Genomic DNA, 17,515 nt, shown 5'->3' with positions numbered 1-17,515 from the left:
GCCCAACCTTGGTTTTAACATTTGCCAACTAAGCCTTTTTCCCTTGGGTTCTGCAGACTCAAGGGTCATCTTCATTTTTACCCCCCCGGGTCAGTGCTCCTCTGAGTGTTGGTCCAAACTAGAGCACCATGCGGGGCCGTCCCTTGGCAACTTGGGTTATGTTGGTACTTGTACGCTTAGCTTATCCGGTGTGTCCTGAGAACGAGATATGTGCAGCTCCTATCGGGATTTGTCGGCACAGTCGGGTGGTCTTGCTTATCTTGTTTTACCATTGTTGAAATGTCTTGTAACCGGGATTCCAAGACTGATCGGGTCTTCCCAGGAGAAGGAATATCCTTCGTTGGTCGTGAGAGCTTATAATGGGCTAAGTTGGGACACCCCTGCAGGGTTTAAACTTTCGAAAGTCGTGCCCGCGGTTATGTGGCAGATGGGAATTTGTTAATGTCCGGTTGTAGAGAACTTGATTAAAATACCCAACCGTGTATGTAACTATGTTGGTCTCTTTTCGAGTGGGTCGAGAAGTGAACACGGTTTGTGTTATGTTTGATCGCAAGTAGTTTCAGGATCACCCCTTGATCACTTCTAGCTTCTCGACCGTTGCTTCGCTTCTCTTCTCACTCTTATTTGCGTATGTTAGCCACCATATATGCTTAGTCGCTGCTGCAACCTCACCACTTATCCTTTCCATTCCTATTAAGCTTTGCTAGTCTTGATACCCATGGTAATGGGATTGCTGAGTCCTCATGGCTCACAAATTACTACAACAACAGTTGCAGGTGCAGGTTATGCGATGATCATGACGCGAGAGCGATGCTGCTTGTTTTGGAGTTCTTCTTCTACTTCTTCTTTGATCAGGGGATAGGTTCCTGGTCGGCAGCCTGGGCTAGCAGGGTGGATGTCGTTTGAGTTTCTGTTTGTGTTTCATCCGTAGTCGGATGTTGCTCTTGTGTATGATGATGTTGTATTCGTGTGGCATTGTATGCCTCTTGTATGTATCCCCAACTATTATGTAATGGTACGATGTAATGATATCCACCTTGCAAAAGCGTCTTCAATATGCGCTTCTATCCTTGGGGGGGCCTTCGGGTTCCTTTAGGATAGGGTCGCATATTGGGCGTGACATATGCTCCAAAACCCTCAGCCACTTTCTCACATCCACATATGTCCAAAACCTAAATGTCAAACTCGGCCCCACCAACTTTGTCTATCCGGCGCCACCGAGTTTCATCATATTCAACCACTGCCAAACCCTAGTCACTTCGTTCTCACCGATGGGATCTCGGTCTCACCGAGATGAGCTTGCAATCTCTCTGTGATCTGGTGCAACATTTTCGGTCTAACCGAGTTGGTGCAGTCGGTCCCACTGAGTTTGCTTGACCAATCCTCTGTTTACTTATTACCCAAATCAGTCTCACCGAGTTTGAGTAATCGGTCAAACCGAGTTGTGGCTTTACCCTAACCCCTGCACATTGGTCCCACCGAGATGACTATATCGGTCCCATCGAAAATCCTAACGTTCACATTTTGAACTAAATCGGTCCGACCGAGTTTGTCGATTGGTCCCACCGAGTTTGGGAATCTTTGTGTAACGGCTAGATTTTTTGTGGAGGCTATATATACCCCTCCACCTACTCTTCATTCGTGGAGAGAGCCATCAGAACAAACCTACAGTTTCACTACTCATTTTCTAAGAGAGAACCACCTACTCATGTGTTGAGGCCAAGATATTCCAATCCTACCATATGAATCTTGATCTCTAGCCTTCCCCAAGTTGCTTTCCACTCAAATCATCTTTCCACCATAGCCAAATCTGTGTGAGAGAGTTGAGTGTTGGGGAGACTATCATTTGAAGCACAAGAGCAAGGAGTTTATCACCATCTATTACCTTTTGGAGAGTGGTGTCTCCTAGATTGGTTAGGTGTCACTTGGGAGCCTCCGTCAAGATTGTGGAGTTGAACCAAGGAGTTTGTAAGGGCAAGGAGATCGCCTACTCCATGGAGATCCCCCTAGTGAGGCAAGTCCTTCGTGGGCGATGGCCATGATGGGATAGACAATGTTGCTTCTTCGTGGACCCTTTGTGGGTGGAGCCCTCCATGGACTCGCGCAACCGTTACCCTCCATGGGTTGTAGTCTCCATCAATGTGGATGTACGATAGCACCACCTATCGGAACCACGCCAAAAATCTCCATGTCTCAAATTGCGTTTGCACACTCCAATCCCATCCCTTTACTTTCTTGCAAGTTGCATGCTCTACTTTCCGCTGCTCATATACTCTTTGCATGCTTTCTTGAATTGTATTGTGTATGCTTAAAATTGTGTTAACCTCCACCTCAACTAGAAAAACTTCAAAATTGCCAACTTTGTTTGTTGAGGGTCTAATCACCCCCCCCCCCTCTAGACACCTCTTTTCGATCCTTTCAGGTGGAGGGGAAACCCTAGCCCTCGGAGGAAATGGGGGATGAACACAACCCTCTCACCAGGCCCCAGAGTAGGGACAACCTGATCTTTGTCAGGGAGCCTATGCGCGATATCCCCAGACAGATAGCCCACGCTCCGGAGATCCTTGACGTCCTTTTCGATGATGGAGGAGGCCTCCCATTTGCCCTTGGAACCTGACACGGGCATTGCTAGGGAGGGTGGTGGCGGTGGGAAAGATCAGAGTTTTGGGGCGCTAGAGCTTGGAGGTTGGAAGACAGAATCTAGAGGAAGGCATGGGGAAAAGGAAGGATCTTTATCCTCTTATAGACGGTGAAAATGCCACCCGTCCCCCTCTCAAGCCATAAACCTTGCCTGTTCCCAACGAGATCGTGTGTAAGGCACGGTTGGTTTACCCAAACCATATTGATGAGAATCCCGTAATGGGAGGGCATGATCTCTATTTTTACAAGACGTGCCAATGGAGGCTAAGCGTCAAAACGTGAAACGAGAGGCATGAAAATGGTTTGAAATGTTAAACAGTCAAGTGTGATGCTTCGCCAAAAAAAGTTGTTAGTAAAAGACATTGTTCCTGTTTTGACATCTTGCCTTTGTGGCTAAGGGTTGTATCGATTATGCAAAGCCGAACAGAGTTCCTTTTCACGAGAAGCTAACTTAAAATATTCAGGAGAAGGAACCCACCTTGCAATGCCGAAGACAATCCAAGCGCCAAACACATCATCATCGAAGACTGGTTCAAGGGCTACTGAGGGAGTCCTGGATTAGGGGGTCCTCGGGTGTCCGGTCTATTTGATATGGGCCGGACTGATGGGCCGTGAAGATAAAGCAGAAGACCATCCCCCATGTCCGGGTAGGACTCCTATATGCGTGGACGGCAAGATTGGTGTCCGGATGTACTATTTCTTTCCCTTGTAAACTGACTCTGTACAACCCTAGGCCCCTCCGGTGTATATATAAACCAAAGGGTTTTAGTCCATGGAGACTATCAGAATAATCATAGGCTAGACAACTAGGGTTTAGTCATTACAATCTCGAGGTATATCAACTCTTGTAACCCTATACTCATCGAATACAATCAAGCAGGACGTATGGTTTTACCTCCTTTAAGAGGGCCCGAACCTGGGTAAACATCGTGTCCCCATTGTCCCTTGTTACCATTGATCCTTAGACTCACAACTTGGGCCCCCCTACTTGAGATCTGCCGGTTTTGACACCGACGCCAGTTTCTGTTTTTTCCTTGTTTTTCAGTTTTACGGAAAAGGAATACCAAATGGAGTCCAAACGAGCTGAAAATTTACGGTGATTTTTTATGGACCAGAAGAAGCCCCCGAAACAAAAGAGTTGGGCCAGAAGAGTCCCGAGTCATCCACAAGGTGGAGGGCGCGCCCCCTGTCTTGTCGTTGACTCGTGGACCCCCTGACTTGATCTGGACGCCAAAAATTCCTATAAATATAGAAATGCCCAGAAATAAACCTAGATCGGGAGTTCCGCCACCGCAAGCCTCTATAGCCACGATAAACCTCTCGAGACCCTGTTCCGGCACCCTGCTGGAGGGGGAATCCATCACCAGTGGCCATCTTCATCATCCCGGTGCTCTCCGTCACGAGGAGGGAGTAGTTCACCCTCGGGGCCGAGGGTATGTACCAGTAGCTATGTGTTATCTCTCTCTCTCTCTCTCTCTCTCTATCTACCTCTCTCTCTTTCTCTCTCTCTCTCTCTCGTGTTCTTGATTTGGCATGATCTTGATGTACCGCGAGCTTTGTTATTATAGTTGGATCTTATGATGTTTCTCCCCCTCTACCTTCTTGTAATGGATTGAGTTTTCCCTTTGAAGTTATCTTATCAGATTGAGTCTTTAAGGATTTGAGAACACTTGATGTATGTCTTGCATGTGCTTATCTGTGGTGACAATGGGATATTCACATGATCCACTTGAATATATGTTTTGGTGATCAACTTGTGGGTTCTGTGACCTTGTGAACTTATGCATAGGGGTTGGCACACATTTTCGTCTTGACTCTCCGGTAGAAACTTTGGGGCACTCTTTGAAGTTCTTTGTGTTGGTTTAAATAGATGAATATGAGATTGTGTGATGCATATCGTATAATCAAACCCGCAGATACTTGTGGTGATATTGGAGTATCTAGGTGACATTAGGGTTTTAATTGATGTGTGTCTTAAGGTGTTATTTTAGTACGAACTCTAGGGCTATTTGTGACACTTATAGGAATAGCCCAATAGATCGACCAGAAAGAATAACTTTGAGGTGGTTTCGTACCCTACAGTAATCTCTTCGTTTGTTCTTCGCTATTAGTGACTTTGGAGTGACTCTTTGTTGCACATTGAGGGATTGTTATATGATCCAATTATGTTATCATTGTTGAGAGAACTTGCACTAGTGAAAGTATGAACCCTAGGCCTTGTTTCCAAGCTTTGCAATACCGTTTTCGCTCACTTTTGTTACTTGCTACCTTGCTGTTTTTATATTTTTAATATTACAAAAACCTGTATCTACCATCCATATTGCACTGGTATCACCATCTCTTCGCCGAACTAGTGCACGTATACAATTTACCATTGTATTGGGTGTGTTGGGGACACAAGAGACTCTTTGTTATTTGGTTGCAGGGTTGTTTGAGAGAGACCCCATCCTACGCCTCCCACGGATTGATAAACCTTAGGTCATCCACTTGAGGGAAATTTCCTACTGTCTTACAAAAATTTGCGCTTGGAGGCCCAACACGAGTCTACAAGAAGAAGGTTGCGTAGTAGACATCATCGTTCCCGACGTGGACCTGATGTAGCAGCAGGCGTTGCTCGAGTCCTACCGCCCCGCCTGCGAGATCCTCCTACAAGGAGTGCGACGAGGTGGGCGAGGCGGTGTTCGGCGAGACTGACGAGGAGGAGGAGGACAACACCGAGGCCGCGCCCCGCCATCACGACCACGAAGCCGGCACGTCTGCGGGCGCCACCGCAGCGAGAAAGAGTAGTGAACGGTAGGTCGCCGCTTCTCGTGTCCTAGGAAGGCCACCATCACCGACAAGCTTGGTGGGCTCAACATCGGCGCCCGATTAGTCGCTTGGCGGCGATGTGGAGGCAGAGATGGAGAAGGAGAAGCTTCAGTTCTCATGGCTCATGGCCAGACACGGGAAATGGACGCCGGCGACCATTTACATTAGGTATTAATTATACCTCCAGAGTCGGACTATCACCGCTTAGTTGATGTAAATGTAATGAAATCCGTCATGTTTATATGAAATCAAGCCGTGTTTGAACGAAATTCGTTCGGTTGGTTTAAACTGTTGTTAAAATGTATGCGGCTACGGTTGGATGGCGGCCTCCCGCATCATGTCCGTGGACTTGTCCCTCCTATCAGCGGACAGATGTGAAAAAAAATTGCGGGCTGCCGTTGAAGATGCACTAAACATTCAACCAGTTCTTTTTTGGCTCATTATTCAAGATACAATATGGACATCTGACAGATTGTTTCGCAGAGGTTGGCCAAACTGCGGTCCCTGTCGACTCTGCAAAAGGGAACCGGAATCTGCTGCTCATCTCATGTTCAAATGTCCTTACACTCTTAGAGTTTGGAACATGGTCTTCGACTGGTTAGGATTACAATCGGCCACTCCAGGTTGGAGTAATCTCCAGGCTTTCAAGCAATGGTGGACCTCAAATGATGGCATGCAAAGGAACTCCACGAAGGCCAACATCTCTCTGCAGATGCTCATATGCTGGGAAATTTGAAACGAAAGGAACGCTAGGGTCTTTCGCTCCAAAGCATCACTTCCTTCTGGGGTGGTCGCGACGATTAAGGATGAGGCGAAGACTTGGGTTATCGCTGGGGCTAGATTGTTGGGAAACTTAATTTTGGGAGAGTGATCCCAGTTTTTTCTTGGACCTGGGTGGTCCTGTAATTTTTAAAACTATGTCTGACTCCTTAATTAATGAGATGAGGCAAAGCTTTTGTCTCTGTTTAAAAAAAACAATGATTGGTCATTGACTTTGTGCTTATTTACATGATAGACTTCAAAATAACAACATTAGGAAGAAAACATGGTACTATCCATGAGTCACGACCTAGCATTTTCTGAAAACACAATGCAATTTAATATAGTGAATTTGATAGTGCAATGGAAATTAATACTTGAAAACTTTGAGGAATTAAAAGAGAGAGCGATTGAGAGAGGGACATGAACATACCGAGGGAGACAGTGAAACTACCCACAGTGGGAGTAACATAGGTGGCAATAACACACGTCTCAATGCAAAATAGATGATGTGGCAAGTAATTAATGAGGAAATAGGGGCATGTGGTAACATAGTTGGTTACTGTAACATTACACATATCAAGACAAGATGAGTCTACAACCTAATAAATGAAGTGTTGCATTACACCACACATATGTTACTCTCACTATAGAGATAGTAACATAGACTAGTAACATGCAGACAAGCTCCTAATAAATGAGGAAATAGGGGCATATGTTACTAGTCTAAGTTACTACCCATTGTGACTAGTATGAGACTGAGAGTGCATGGAATTCCTCAAAAGAAAAATAATGTGAATAAATCGCCGGCTAAAAATTCTAGTCTTGAACTTGATGACAACTTTTTTTTTACTAGATTAACTTGTGAAAACCGTGCGACCCAAAGATGCCCGAGACGGCCAGTGCTCGCCGGCGGCCGAACAAAGACGGTACATTTCAGGCTCCCCCACGCCACATTTTCCATGGCCAGCAGACAAGCCCCTACGCCCTAGACGACAGTGGACTCCGGGGCTGCGTGTCTGGCTCGCCCAGAAAGACCACAGCTGTACCGGAATTCCGGCACCACCACCCATACGGCGCCCGCGATCCTTCCCGGCAACGGCAAGCCGGTCAATCCTCTTTCCCTCCTCCGAGTACGCGCCGCGCGGTTTGTTTGCCTTCGTCAACACACACCGTGTGTGAGCGAGCGTGTGCTGTGACAGCTTGTATCTGTCACCCGCACGGCAAAAAAACGCAGAGCCGAGGGCCGAAAAAGGAGAGAAAATTCCTTCCGCCCCGCCCCCAAATCACGCCGGGCAGTATAAGAGCAGACCCCGCCGTTTGCGCCCCGCATCCAATCCATCCGTCCATCCATCCTCACCGCCGACGACACCGCCGGAGATAGCGGCCGAGCACTCCATCTCGAGCCAGTGAGTGGCGGCGGAAGGGGGAGGCGAGAAGAGTAGTAGTAGTAGGAGGAGGAGGAGCTGTGGGCTGTGGCTGGAGGAGGCGGCTAGCAGCTAGCCAATGCCGCAGGGGTAGGGAGGGGATACATGGGAGGAGGGAACGGCATCGTCGACGGCTTCCGCCGCTTGTTCCACCGCCGCACGCCCTCCGGCTCCGTGCTCGGCAGCTCCAACCAGTCTTCCGCCGGCGAGGACTCCTCCGACGTCGAGGCCGTCGAGGACCTGGATCTCGTGGGCCTCCGCCCCATCCGCGTCCCCAAGCGCAAGATGCCGCTCCCCGTCGAGAGCCACAAGAAGGTGAGGGCAGTATTCTGATGCTCTCTGCTGCTTATCGATGCTTCAGTCTGGTGGGCGGGAGCTTCTGGTAGATGCTATCTCCATTTTTGCGTGACCCTCGATTCGTCGTCACGACGAGTTCTTAGCCAAGACCGGATCTTTGCGGCACCTGCTTAGCTCAGATACGCCACTACCGTACAATACTAGCTTGCCTGTTCTTTTTCTTTTCTTTTCTTTTACTATTACTAGTAGTTGACACGGCAGCTCGGCAGGTGAGCTTGATTCGTCGATCCAATTTCTCGGTTCGATACGGCGTAGGCGCCACTGCTTGCGATCGAGTTACCGATCGATCTGCCGCTTGACTGATCTTGGAAAATGTTATGCAAAACCGAATCCTGTTTCTTCAGAGATGCGTAGCTTGAGCATCTGCTGGATAAAGCTGGTGCCCTTTTGGGCTTCTCTTCACACTTTTTTTTGTTGATTTTCAACTACTACGGTTGCTTTCAGCATCCGTATAGCACTTATCCGAAGGGGCTCCTAATGTCCAATTTGTCCACTTGGTTCTACAGCGACTAAATCGGCTACTGATCAGTTAGGTTGACATGGTCTGGACCTCGTGCTCAACTGCTCATGTCCACCTCACTCTTGCACCATGGTGGCTGCTTCCTTAGTTTCTCAGTAAACCTGACCATTTCCCTGATTGCTGATTGCTGAGAATAGTCCTTCACCTACTGGGCTAGACTTTTTCCCTTTCGGGGTTCGAGCTTTGTGTTATAGGAGCCCAACGACCTGGGGACTGGGACCGGTCTAATGGGATTGAGGATCCACATTGTTAAAAAAAAGATATTTGGTCATGATAAATTCTAGGTGAAGATAATGTATTTTATAACCAAATGCATTTATAAGCTTCTGCGTTTACGTATGGCATTCGCTTTCCCGTCGAATTGCTTTTACTGATCAACTATTGAAGGAACCTTAGGTTATTTCACTACTAAATATAGTACTTTAACACAATTCTGAATTCATTCTTCAGTTTCTTCAATCCAAAATGTTCCATACATGAGTAACTGGCTTTAACTTGCTATTGTGGATTCTGGTCTTGTAGAACATAATGGAGAAAGAATTCTTCACAGAGTATGGAGAGGCGAGCCAGTACCAAATCCAAGAAGTTGTTGGCAAGGGGAGTTATGGAGTAGTTGCTGCTGCAATAGATACCCGCACCGGCGAGCGGGTTGCGATTAAGAAGATCAATGACGTGTTTGAGCACGTCTCGGATGCCACACGCATCCTCCGCGAGGTCAAGCTCCTTCGGCTGCTACGTCATCCAGACGTGGTAGAGATCAAGCACATAATGCTCCCCCCTTCTCGGAGGGAGTTCCAAGATATATATGTTGTTTTCGAGCTGATGGAGTCAGATCTCCATCAGGTCATCAGAGCGAATGATGACCTCACAGCTGAGCATTACCAGTTTTTCCTTTACCAGCTTCTCCGCGCTCTCAAGTACATCCATGGGGGTAAGTCAATGAATGCTAATCTCCATGGATCTGCTAGCCCATTTATTAGCACAATCTTTGAGTTGATTTACCAAATTGTGATTGGACTTCTGTTCATATTTCTGACATATTTTGCTGTTTATCTTGGCACAGCTAATGTATTTCATCGCGATCTGAAGCCCAAGAATATACTGGCCAACGCAGACTGCAAACTGAAAATTTGTGACTTTGGACTTGCGCGTGTATCATTTAATGATGCTCCTTCAGCTATATTTTGGACGGTAAGGAGCTTGTCATTGTATGTCATAATTCACATTTTACTATAATTTCTTACTTTTTGCATTGTTTTTCTTTGTGAAGGATTATGTAGCAACAAGGTGGTACAGGGCCCCTGAATTATGTGGCTCCTTTTTCTCGAAAGTGAGTTCTTCACTCCTGAACTCATGAAGTCTCATCCAAGCAAGATTGCTTTTGGAGCACAATATGTGCAGATGCTGTCTTTATATTTGTGATATATGTATTGTGTTACATTTATAGATCCCTATTGCTATTTTTATTTTTCTTAAAAAACTCTGTAATCTACAGCCTGTACTAAGTAAAGTACACAAAATTGAGGATTAAACAGTACAACAAGTTTTTGTTGTTATTTCTCATTGTAATTGTGCATACACCCAGTTCTCCTGTCAAAACAAGCTGCAAACTAACTAAATCAGTTTAAAATTAGACTAGTAAAATTCATGTAGAGACTTAGTATACTCTCTTTGCAAGTGTCAGATTCGTCCCATCATTCTGATAAGAGCCCATTTTTGTGCAGTACACTCCTGCTATTGATATTTGGAGTATTGGATGCATATTTGCCGAGCTTCTCACTGGACGGCCACTCTTTCCTGGGAAGAATGTCGTACACCAGTTAGATATAATAACAGATCTTCTTGGAACTCCATCATCAGAAACCTTATCTCGGGTATGTTTGTTCCCTGTCCCTTATTTTTGCTTCATTCACTCACAAGGTACTTCAACGTGATTCATTTCACTAACAAGATGAAACAATGCATCTCATTCGTGCTGTGCCCTTAAGTAAAATGCATTGTAGGCTGCTAGAGCAATTCCCCAGATTCCATCTAGTTATATTTTTTGTGATATATGCTGGCCTTTTAGCTGCAAATTTTGCAATGGTGCATTAGGTTACAGGATTAATAACTTAGAGCTGTCTATGACCATTGCAGATTCGAAATGAGAAGGCCAGGAGGTACTTAAGTTGCATGCGAAAAAAACACCCTGTACCCTTGACTCAGAAATTTCCTAATGCTGATCCATTGGCGGTTCGCCTACTGGGTCGTTTACTTGCATTTGATCCTAAAGACCGTCCTTCAGCTGAAGAGGTAAACTCTTCTACATTTGTTTAACAGTTTCACAAACACATATATGTATCTTTGATATGCTATAATTTTGCTGTGTCCGTAATTCTTCAGGCTTTAGCAGACCCATATTTTGCATCTCTTGCCAATGTGGAGCGCGAGCCTTCAAGGCATCCAATTTCGAAACTTGAGTTTGAGTTTGAGAGACGAAAGGTGACAAAAGATGATGTTAGGGAATTGATTTATCGAGAGGTAAGGAGGCATAGTTTGGGTTCCCTATTTTGTGTTAATAATATATTTTATGTCTCTCGATAATTGATTATTTGTTATGAGAACAAACAGATTTTGGAGTACCATCCACAGATGCTGGAGGAATACATGAAAGGTGGAGACCAGATTAGCTTCCTCTATCCAAGGTGTGCAACGCGGACTTGCTTTAACTATGATGCAAGTTATCGGACTAATACGCAGCTAACATATATTTATATGGGCTGTTATGATGCTGCAGTGGTGTTGACCGCTTTAAACGGCAGTTTGCACACCTGGAGGAGCATTACAGCAAAGGAGAACGAGGTTCCCCGCTGCAAAGAAAGCATGCCTCTTTACCAAGGTACATATAACACCGCAGTCATCAGAAATTAGAAGTACCGAGTTTCTTACTCTGATCTCGGTTAATCAGTGCTGAGTTCTGCATTGACTTGTGTGCAACAGGCAGAGAGTAGGTGCGTCGAACGACGGTAATAATGAACAGCATATTAGTGATCAGGAGATGAGTGCAGAGCCTGATGCCCATGGCGCAGTGAGCCCTCAAAAGTCACAGGATGCACCCAGTGTTGGCCCGAATGGTCTGAGCCCAACTAGCTTAAGCTCGCGGACCTACCTCAAGAGCGCGAGCATTAGTGCTTCCAAGTGTGTCGTTGTCAACCCGAATAAACAGCCAGAGGTACTAGTGCTGTACTACCTGAATTCTTCATTGGTTATTACAACTAGGCATGGCATAGCTTTGCACTATCAAACGCTATCAACAAATAAGAAAGGATGGTGGTGCAAGTTGAACTCAAGCACTGACTCCATTTCCACTCTTTGTTTCTATTATTGTTCAGTATGACGATGCAATCTCTGAGGAAACGGAAGGGGCCGTCGATGGACTATCCGAGAAGGTCTCCAAGATGCACGCCTAGTGCAGGGACGCCGATGAAAGTCGAGCTCGGCGCCGCATTTCTGTCAGGTACGCCGGATGCTGATAGCATAGCAGTGCACTCCTAAGGAAGCAGAGCGCTGCAAGTTGGAGATTGGTTTAGCCGAGTGCATGTTCCTGCCAAGCATCGTTGCTGTACCCAGGAGCTGGCCCTGTCTGTCTTTGATGTATTTTTACATTCAAGCTCACAACGTAACACTGCGATTTGCTCTCTGTCATCTATGCCGGATTGTAACGAACAGAGCAATGCATCTAAACACTGTCCTGTTTGTGTCGAACATTCTTAATCTTAATATATCAAGAAGCGTTACTGCTCCGCGTCTACTCAGCTTGGCGTTGAGTTTTGTTTCCTTCCGTGTTTGGATAAAAAAGTACTACCTCTGTTCCAAAATACTTGAAATTTTTTGCGATGATTAAGGGCATCAAGGGGCGAGGGACTAGCATATGTGAGTTTCTTCCTTCTTCCGCGTCGTCGACCTCCAATTCCGGAGCTATGGTTAAATTGGCAAGAAATCACCGGTGAGCGTCGTGTGTGGCTAGGTGGAATACCGGTCACTAGATGCTATTCCCATAATTTCCTATGCCCACTCCTTCGATCCCCGAAAATGAGAGGCCATTTCTTCTTGCCCATACATGGCAAGCTAGCCATGGTCGGAGATGGTGGCAAAAACATCTTCTACGAGGTCACCGACAACCCTAGGACTTGATCGATTTTCCCTTAACTTCTTCATGGTCATGTGTGCAAAAGTGAAGGACATGTGGAAACTGGGCTTGCTCTCTAAGGTTTAACAAACTCCCGGGGCTTGGTAGTATTGGAAGGGATTATCATACCGGTACACAGAGTACCTTTCCTTGTGCCCCTCTTGGTAGTATGGTTGTCCTGCACTCGATGCGAATCTTGGATTCATCAACCAAAAATCTAGGCATTACGTTCTAAAATCTTGAGGTAGACTTCACTTTGAAAAGTTAAGGTAGGGGTCACCATTCATGTTCCACTCATAGCACGAGGACACACTTCATGAAATAACCTAGATAAACACAATAGTCCTCTCAATTGTTTTTTCATTAATCATCAAAACTCAATAAGAGTATCTAACAAATGCACTTTTTGTACTGTCTATATAAGATGATCCCAACATAATTTTGATTTGTCGTGAATATTTGATTGGGAAATACACATATATAAACTTAGATTTTACTTATCGTTGTTGCTTTGAGAGGTGCTACTAGTGAACCTATGAACTCTGGTCCAATTTTCTCCACAAGAAACCTTACCAAATCACTTCTATATGCACCTCACTAGAACAATTGGAAGCACAAGTGGGTCTTAATTTGTTTCCAATGTTTGTTGATTGATGCTAGGGGTGTTATCACTACGGATTGTTACCTTAGTTCTCAACCGAGGTGGGAGTTACCACTTGTTGCGAATCCTTGCACTTGGGGGCTGACCGCTTGGATTCTAGGATATAGGTGGAAACAAGCAGCCAACACTCATCACTGTACCATGAGATAGTATCAACCGGGGTACCAACCTGAGGCATGTGTTTTCTTGGGTACCAGTGGTGCTGAATAGCTTTGCCCATAAGAGAGCAATGTATGTATATTTTCTCTCGGTGGTCGGCGCCTACATTATTCATGTTCTATCAAAGATAGAGGTCTATATAGGATTCTCCATTTTGGTCGATAATGCATACCTCTATTTATCAAATCTAGGAAATGGTAAATGAGCACAGAGATCGGCCAACATCCACTCTAAGCTTCGAGCGATAGGGACCTTGGAAGCGAAGCATACACGGTCGCCTGTGAATGAGCTAGGGAGTAAGTCCTACCTTTGCTTTCATTGGAGTTTTGCTTTAGATGGGATGAGGAAGGGGTGTTTGGCTATCTCGCACCCTAATTGCAAGGCTTTAAGCACCTCAAAAACTTAATTCCACAGTAGTCTCGTAAGATCAAGCTTAAAGTGGAACAATTAATTTTAAGTCACTCACTATTGTGATGTGAGCTTTGCGACATCCTGGTATTTTTTTTTGTTATTGAATATCAAAACTATGTTATTTGTTTAATTATGTACACATGGGAAGTGGATCATCATCCCAGTTTATCCATTAAAATTTTAAATTATCCACCCAAAGTAGTAAGGACCTTCAATTTGATAAAGCAATGAACATAAACATATTGAACAGGAGAGTAACAGCCTAACAAACTAACACATAATGAATATACCGATGACAATGGAGGTGGGAGAGGGAAATTTGGCTATAGAGCGGGTAGCGGTGGCACCTTTACACACAGTGGGGTTGGTAGAGATACAAACACAATGCAGACCCATAGGCCGGGAAAACACGATGACCGCCCTAGGCCCCGAGGAGGAGGGATCCGTATACTAAATTATATGGGTGACCACCATACTATTATATACATTTCGGTTGAAATATTGTTGAATACATAAAAAAGGAAAAAAACTCAGTTTGTAGGAGCCTGAGTGCACACCACATACCAATGGTGTATACCTTTTTTGCGGATACCAATAGTGTATGCCACGTAAGAACAAACCAATCCGATTGGAGAAGCTGAGTTTAGTTAGGCTGTTACTCTCTTCCTCTCCTCCCATCTTTCTATTTCTCTTCCCCCCTCACTTTGAGATGGACGTCCCGCATGTCAAAATGAGATCTATGTTAACTCCATTTCTATGTGTTAGTTTCATGCGTAACTTTCTATTTGAGAAACCGGCAAGAGTTGTTTTGTACAACAAAACTCAAATCAAACCAAGTGCATTCTAGACAAGAATATCCAATAATAAAATTGCATGTATGCGAAAGTAGAATCAACATCATTTTTGTGTTCTTCGATGATTAAGATAATGATGCTATTTTAAATACAAGTACAAAGCATGCACATTTTATCAACTTATTACTAAACTCAATTTGCAAGATTCATTTTTCATGCTCTAGAAGTTTTCTACAAAAGGCGGTATCCCAGGCATATTGGAAACCTGGCGACTCGCACTTTTGGGCTGGCCTAATGGCGGCAAAGAAACATCTCTTTTGCTTTGGGTCTTTCGTGATAAAGGACGGGTCGGAGATTCGTTTCTGGGAAGACATCTGGCTAGGCAATGCCAGTCTCAGAGAACAATATCCAGCCTTATATAACATCGTTCGCGATAAGAATAATACTATTGCGCACGTGCTCGGTTCTTCCCCGCCGAATATTTCGTTCAGGCGGGATTTGATTGGCCCCCGGCTTGTGTCATGGCATAATCTTTTATCCCGGCTGGATTCAATTAATCTGACACAAGGTCGGGATGTGTTTCGCTGGAACCTTACTACATCAGGGTCTTTCACAATGGACTCTATGTACCGTGCACTCACGCATTCTGAGGTACCAACGAGTAATAATAAGAAAATTTGGAAGTCTAAAATTCCACTAAAAGTGAAAATCTTCATGTGGTATCTCCGTAGGGGAGTTGTGTTAACCAAAGACAACCTCGCACGGCGCAACTGGCGAGGGAGTAAGAAGTGTTCCTTTTGTACTCATGACGAGACAATCAAACACCTCTTTTTCCAATGCAAGTTTGCACGTTCTACGTGGTCAGTCATCCAAATAGCGTCAAATTTGTATCCGCCCACAAGTGTTGCCAATATTTTTGGTCATTGGTTGGACGGTATTACAAATAGGTTCAAAACGCTAATAAGGGTGGGAGCGTATGCCTTAATTTGGTCGCTTTGGCTATGTAGAAATGATTTGGTTTTTAATGACAAAAATGCTTCTCCTCTACAGGTTATTTTCCGGTGTACGCACTCGCTACGTACGTGGTCTATACTACAACGGCCGGAGTACCAACCGCTGTTCATGATGGTGTGTACGCGATTGGAGCAGGTGGCTACGGAGGTTTTTTCCCAACATGGGTGGCAGAATAACCTACGGATCGAGCCACCACCTTCTTCGACATAGGCATAGTGTCGGTCTAAAAGACTCTACTGTTGCCGGTGTGTCGATTTTTATTTCATGAATTTTGTCAGACTTCTAGATTTGGCTGTGTGCATCTTAGTTATGCAGAGGCCGGGTGTTACTCATAATGCTTTGTATCCGCTTGATGCTACATTTTGAGATAATAAAGTCGCCCTTTATCGAAAAAGAAGTTTTCTACAAATAGATTTACTTAATAATAAATTTGAAACTCCATTAAGATATTTATTAGAGTGTGCCCTTTACAAATCTCTATCATGGTATTTAATGGTACTAAAATTAACGTGAGCACATGCACATACATAAAAATATACATATATACACTATACCAAATTTGTAATTTCTGAAAATTAGTCTGAAAAGAACTTTAATTATATCATACCATTTTAATTTAGCAGAAGCTAATTTTTTTAGATGTATGCATTGCAATTGTATAACAAAGAAATAATGACTATTATTTAGCAACATTGTAATATGATTAACTATGATGCCTAAGTAACCAAAAATAAATATGTGTTAAGACCATTGTATGATAATTAATTTAAATAGTTATAAAAGTTTGGTATAAATGGATTACTACTATGTAAAGGCATGTCATGTGGAAATATTGTAGTGTAATAGCAAACAAATATGTTCGAAAAAAGCCCACCCAAGCCTATAATAATGCAATAAGCTAAAAAAATAATATTAAAATTTCAAGACAACCATATCAACATTTTATTTTAAGAGAAAGGTGGAGAGAATCTTTATTGGGGGTTGTTGAACATGCAAGTTTTTTTGAGATCTAGAGTAGAAAGAAACTACTCAGAGTGACCAGTACAGTCGGGTGTATATTCCGAAATCATCAGTGGTCTCAGGCTGTCCGGGACATTCGCAATCACCACTTGATCTCCATCGCTCCTGGTCAAAGCTGCTAGTCCATGTGCAAGCTTATTGCTGTCTCTCCTCAAATAGCTGAAACTGCATGTGTCAAACGCAGCAGCAGCAGTCTGAATGTCCCTTAGAAGGCCATAGAGTGGCGAACATGAGGGGGTTAGAATAGCCAATTCCTTTGCCACGGTCAGGTTATCTGTCTCAACGATCACCTGTCCATTAAAGAAGACTGACAGGGTTTGAAGGCCAACTAGGACAGCCCGGGCCTCAGCCTCCTCCACGCTACGACAAAACGGAAGTTTCTTGCAGACGGCTACTAAAACATGTCCTCTGTTGTCTCTTGCAACAGCACCAGCAGAGCTCTCTCCATTATCAGCTAAAAAGGCAGCATCGGAGTTGATCTTGACAGATCCTCCAGCAGGCGGAGACCATTTCCTGATCATGTTATCAGTTGGTCGTGCAAGATTATCTCCAGTACCCCTTCCCACTGTCCAAACCTCTGGTTCAGTTGCATTCTGTAGCTCCTCGGCGTACTTTGTCAGAAAATGAGTTGACATACTGACTGATTCGAGAAGTAGCAGGATTTTGGCTCGTGTGTCCTCATTTTCCGTGTCTAGAAGAACTTGCAACCAATCTTCACCTGTATGCTAAAATCTGTTTTCTGCAGGTAAGTTGCAGACATCTCTCATAGCATGTTTT

At 44.5% G+C, this 17,515-nt stretch overlaps 1 protein-coding gene and 1 long non-coding RNA gene across 2 annotated transcripts; both read left to right on the top strand.

The window, feature by feature from the left end:
• The first annotated feature begins 7,194 nt into the window (after positions 1–7,194).
• LOC119341974 (mitogen-activated protein kinase 12-like) lies at positions 7,195–12,305 on the top strand. Its single transcript, XM_037613821.1, has 11 exons — positions 7,195–7,949; positions 9,034–9,442; positions 9,575–9,702; positions 9,782–9,841; positions 10,236–10,385; positions 10,648–10,803; positions 10,894–11,031; positions 11,122–11,195; positions 11,288–11,389; positions 11,491–11,722; positions 11,883–12,305. Exons 1-11 carry the CDS (start codon positions 7,740–7,742, stop codon positions 11,958–11,960), a joined length of 1,737 nt encoding a protein of 578 aa, XP_037469718.1. The 5' UTR covers positions 7,195–7,739; the 3' UTR covers positions 11,961–12,305.
• Positions 12,306–13,108: 803 nt separating this feature from the next.
• LOC119341707 lies at positions 13,109–16,093 on the top strand. Its single transcript, XR_005165247.1, has 3 exons — positions 13,109–13,571; positions 13,691–13,795; positions 15,755–16,093. It is a non-coding gene; the product is annotated as an uncharacterized LOC119341707 (long non-coding RNA).
• Positions 16,094–17,515: the final 1,422 nt, after the last annotated feature.

This window comes from Triticum dicoccoides, chromosome 7B (assembly GCF_002162155.2).
Source record: "Triticum dicoccoides isolate Atlit2015 ecotype Zavitan chromosome 7B, WEW_v2.0, whole genome shotgun sequence".
In the NCBI taxonomy this organism is placed as follows: domain Eukaryota; kingdom Viridiplantae; phylum Streptophyta; class Magnoliopsida; order Poales; family Poaceae; genus Triticum; species Triticum dicoccoides.
The sequence above is the reverse complement of the archived record's forward strand: the minus strand, read 5'-3'. Positions and strand labels throughout refer to the sequence as shown.

Excerpts from the sequence above, each read along its gene's own strand:
- LOC119341974 (XM_037613821.1), top strand. The coding sequence starts at position 7,740 with ATGGGAGGAGGGAACGGCATCGTCGACGGCTTCCGCCGCTTGTTCCAC. Across the intron at positions 9,703-9,781 it reads CTTCAGCTATATTTTGGACG|GATTATGTAGCAACAAGGTG; the intron begins GTAAGGAGCTTG and ends TTCTTTGTGAAG. Across the intron at positions 11,390-11,490 it reads AAGCATGCCTCTTTACCAAG|GCAGAGAGTAGGTGCGTCGA; the intron begins GTACATATAACA and ends TGTGTGCAACAG.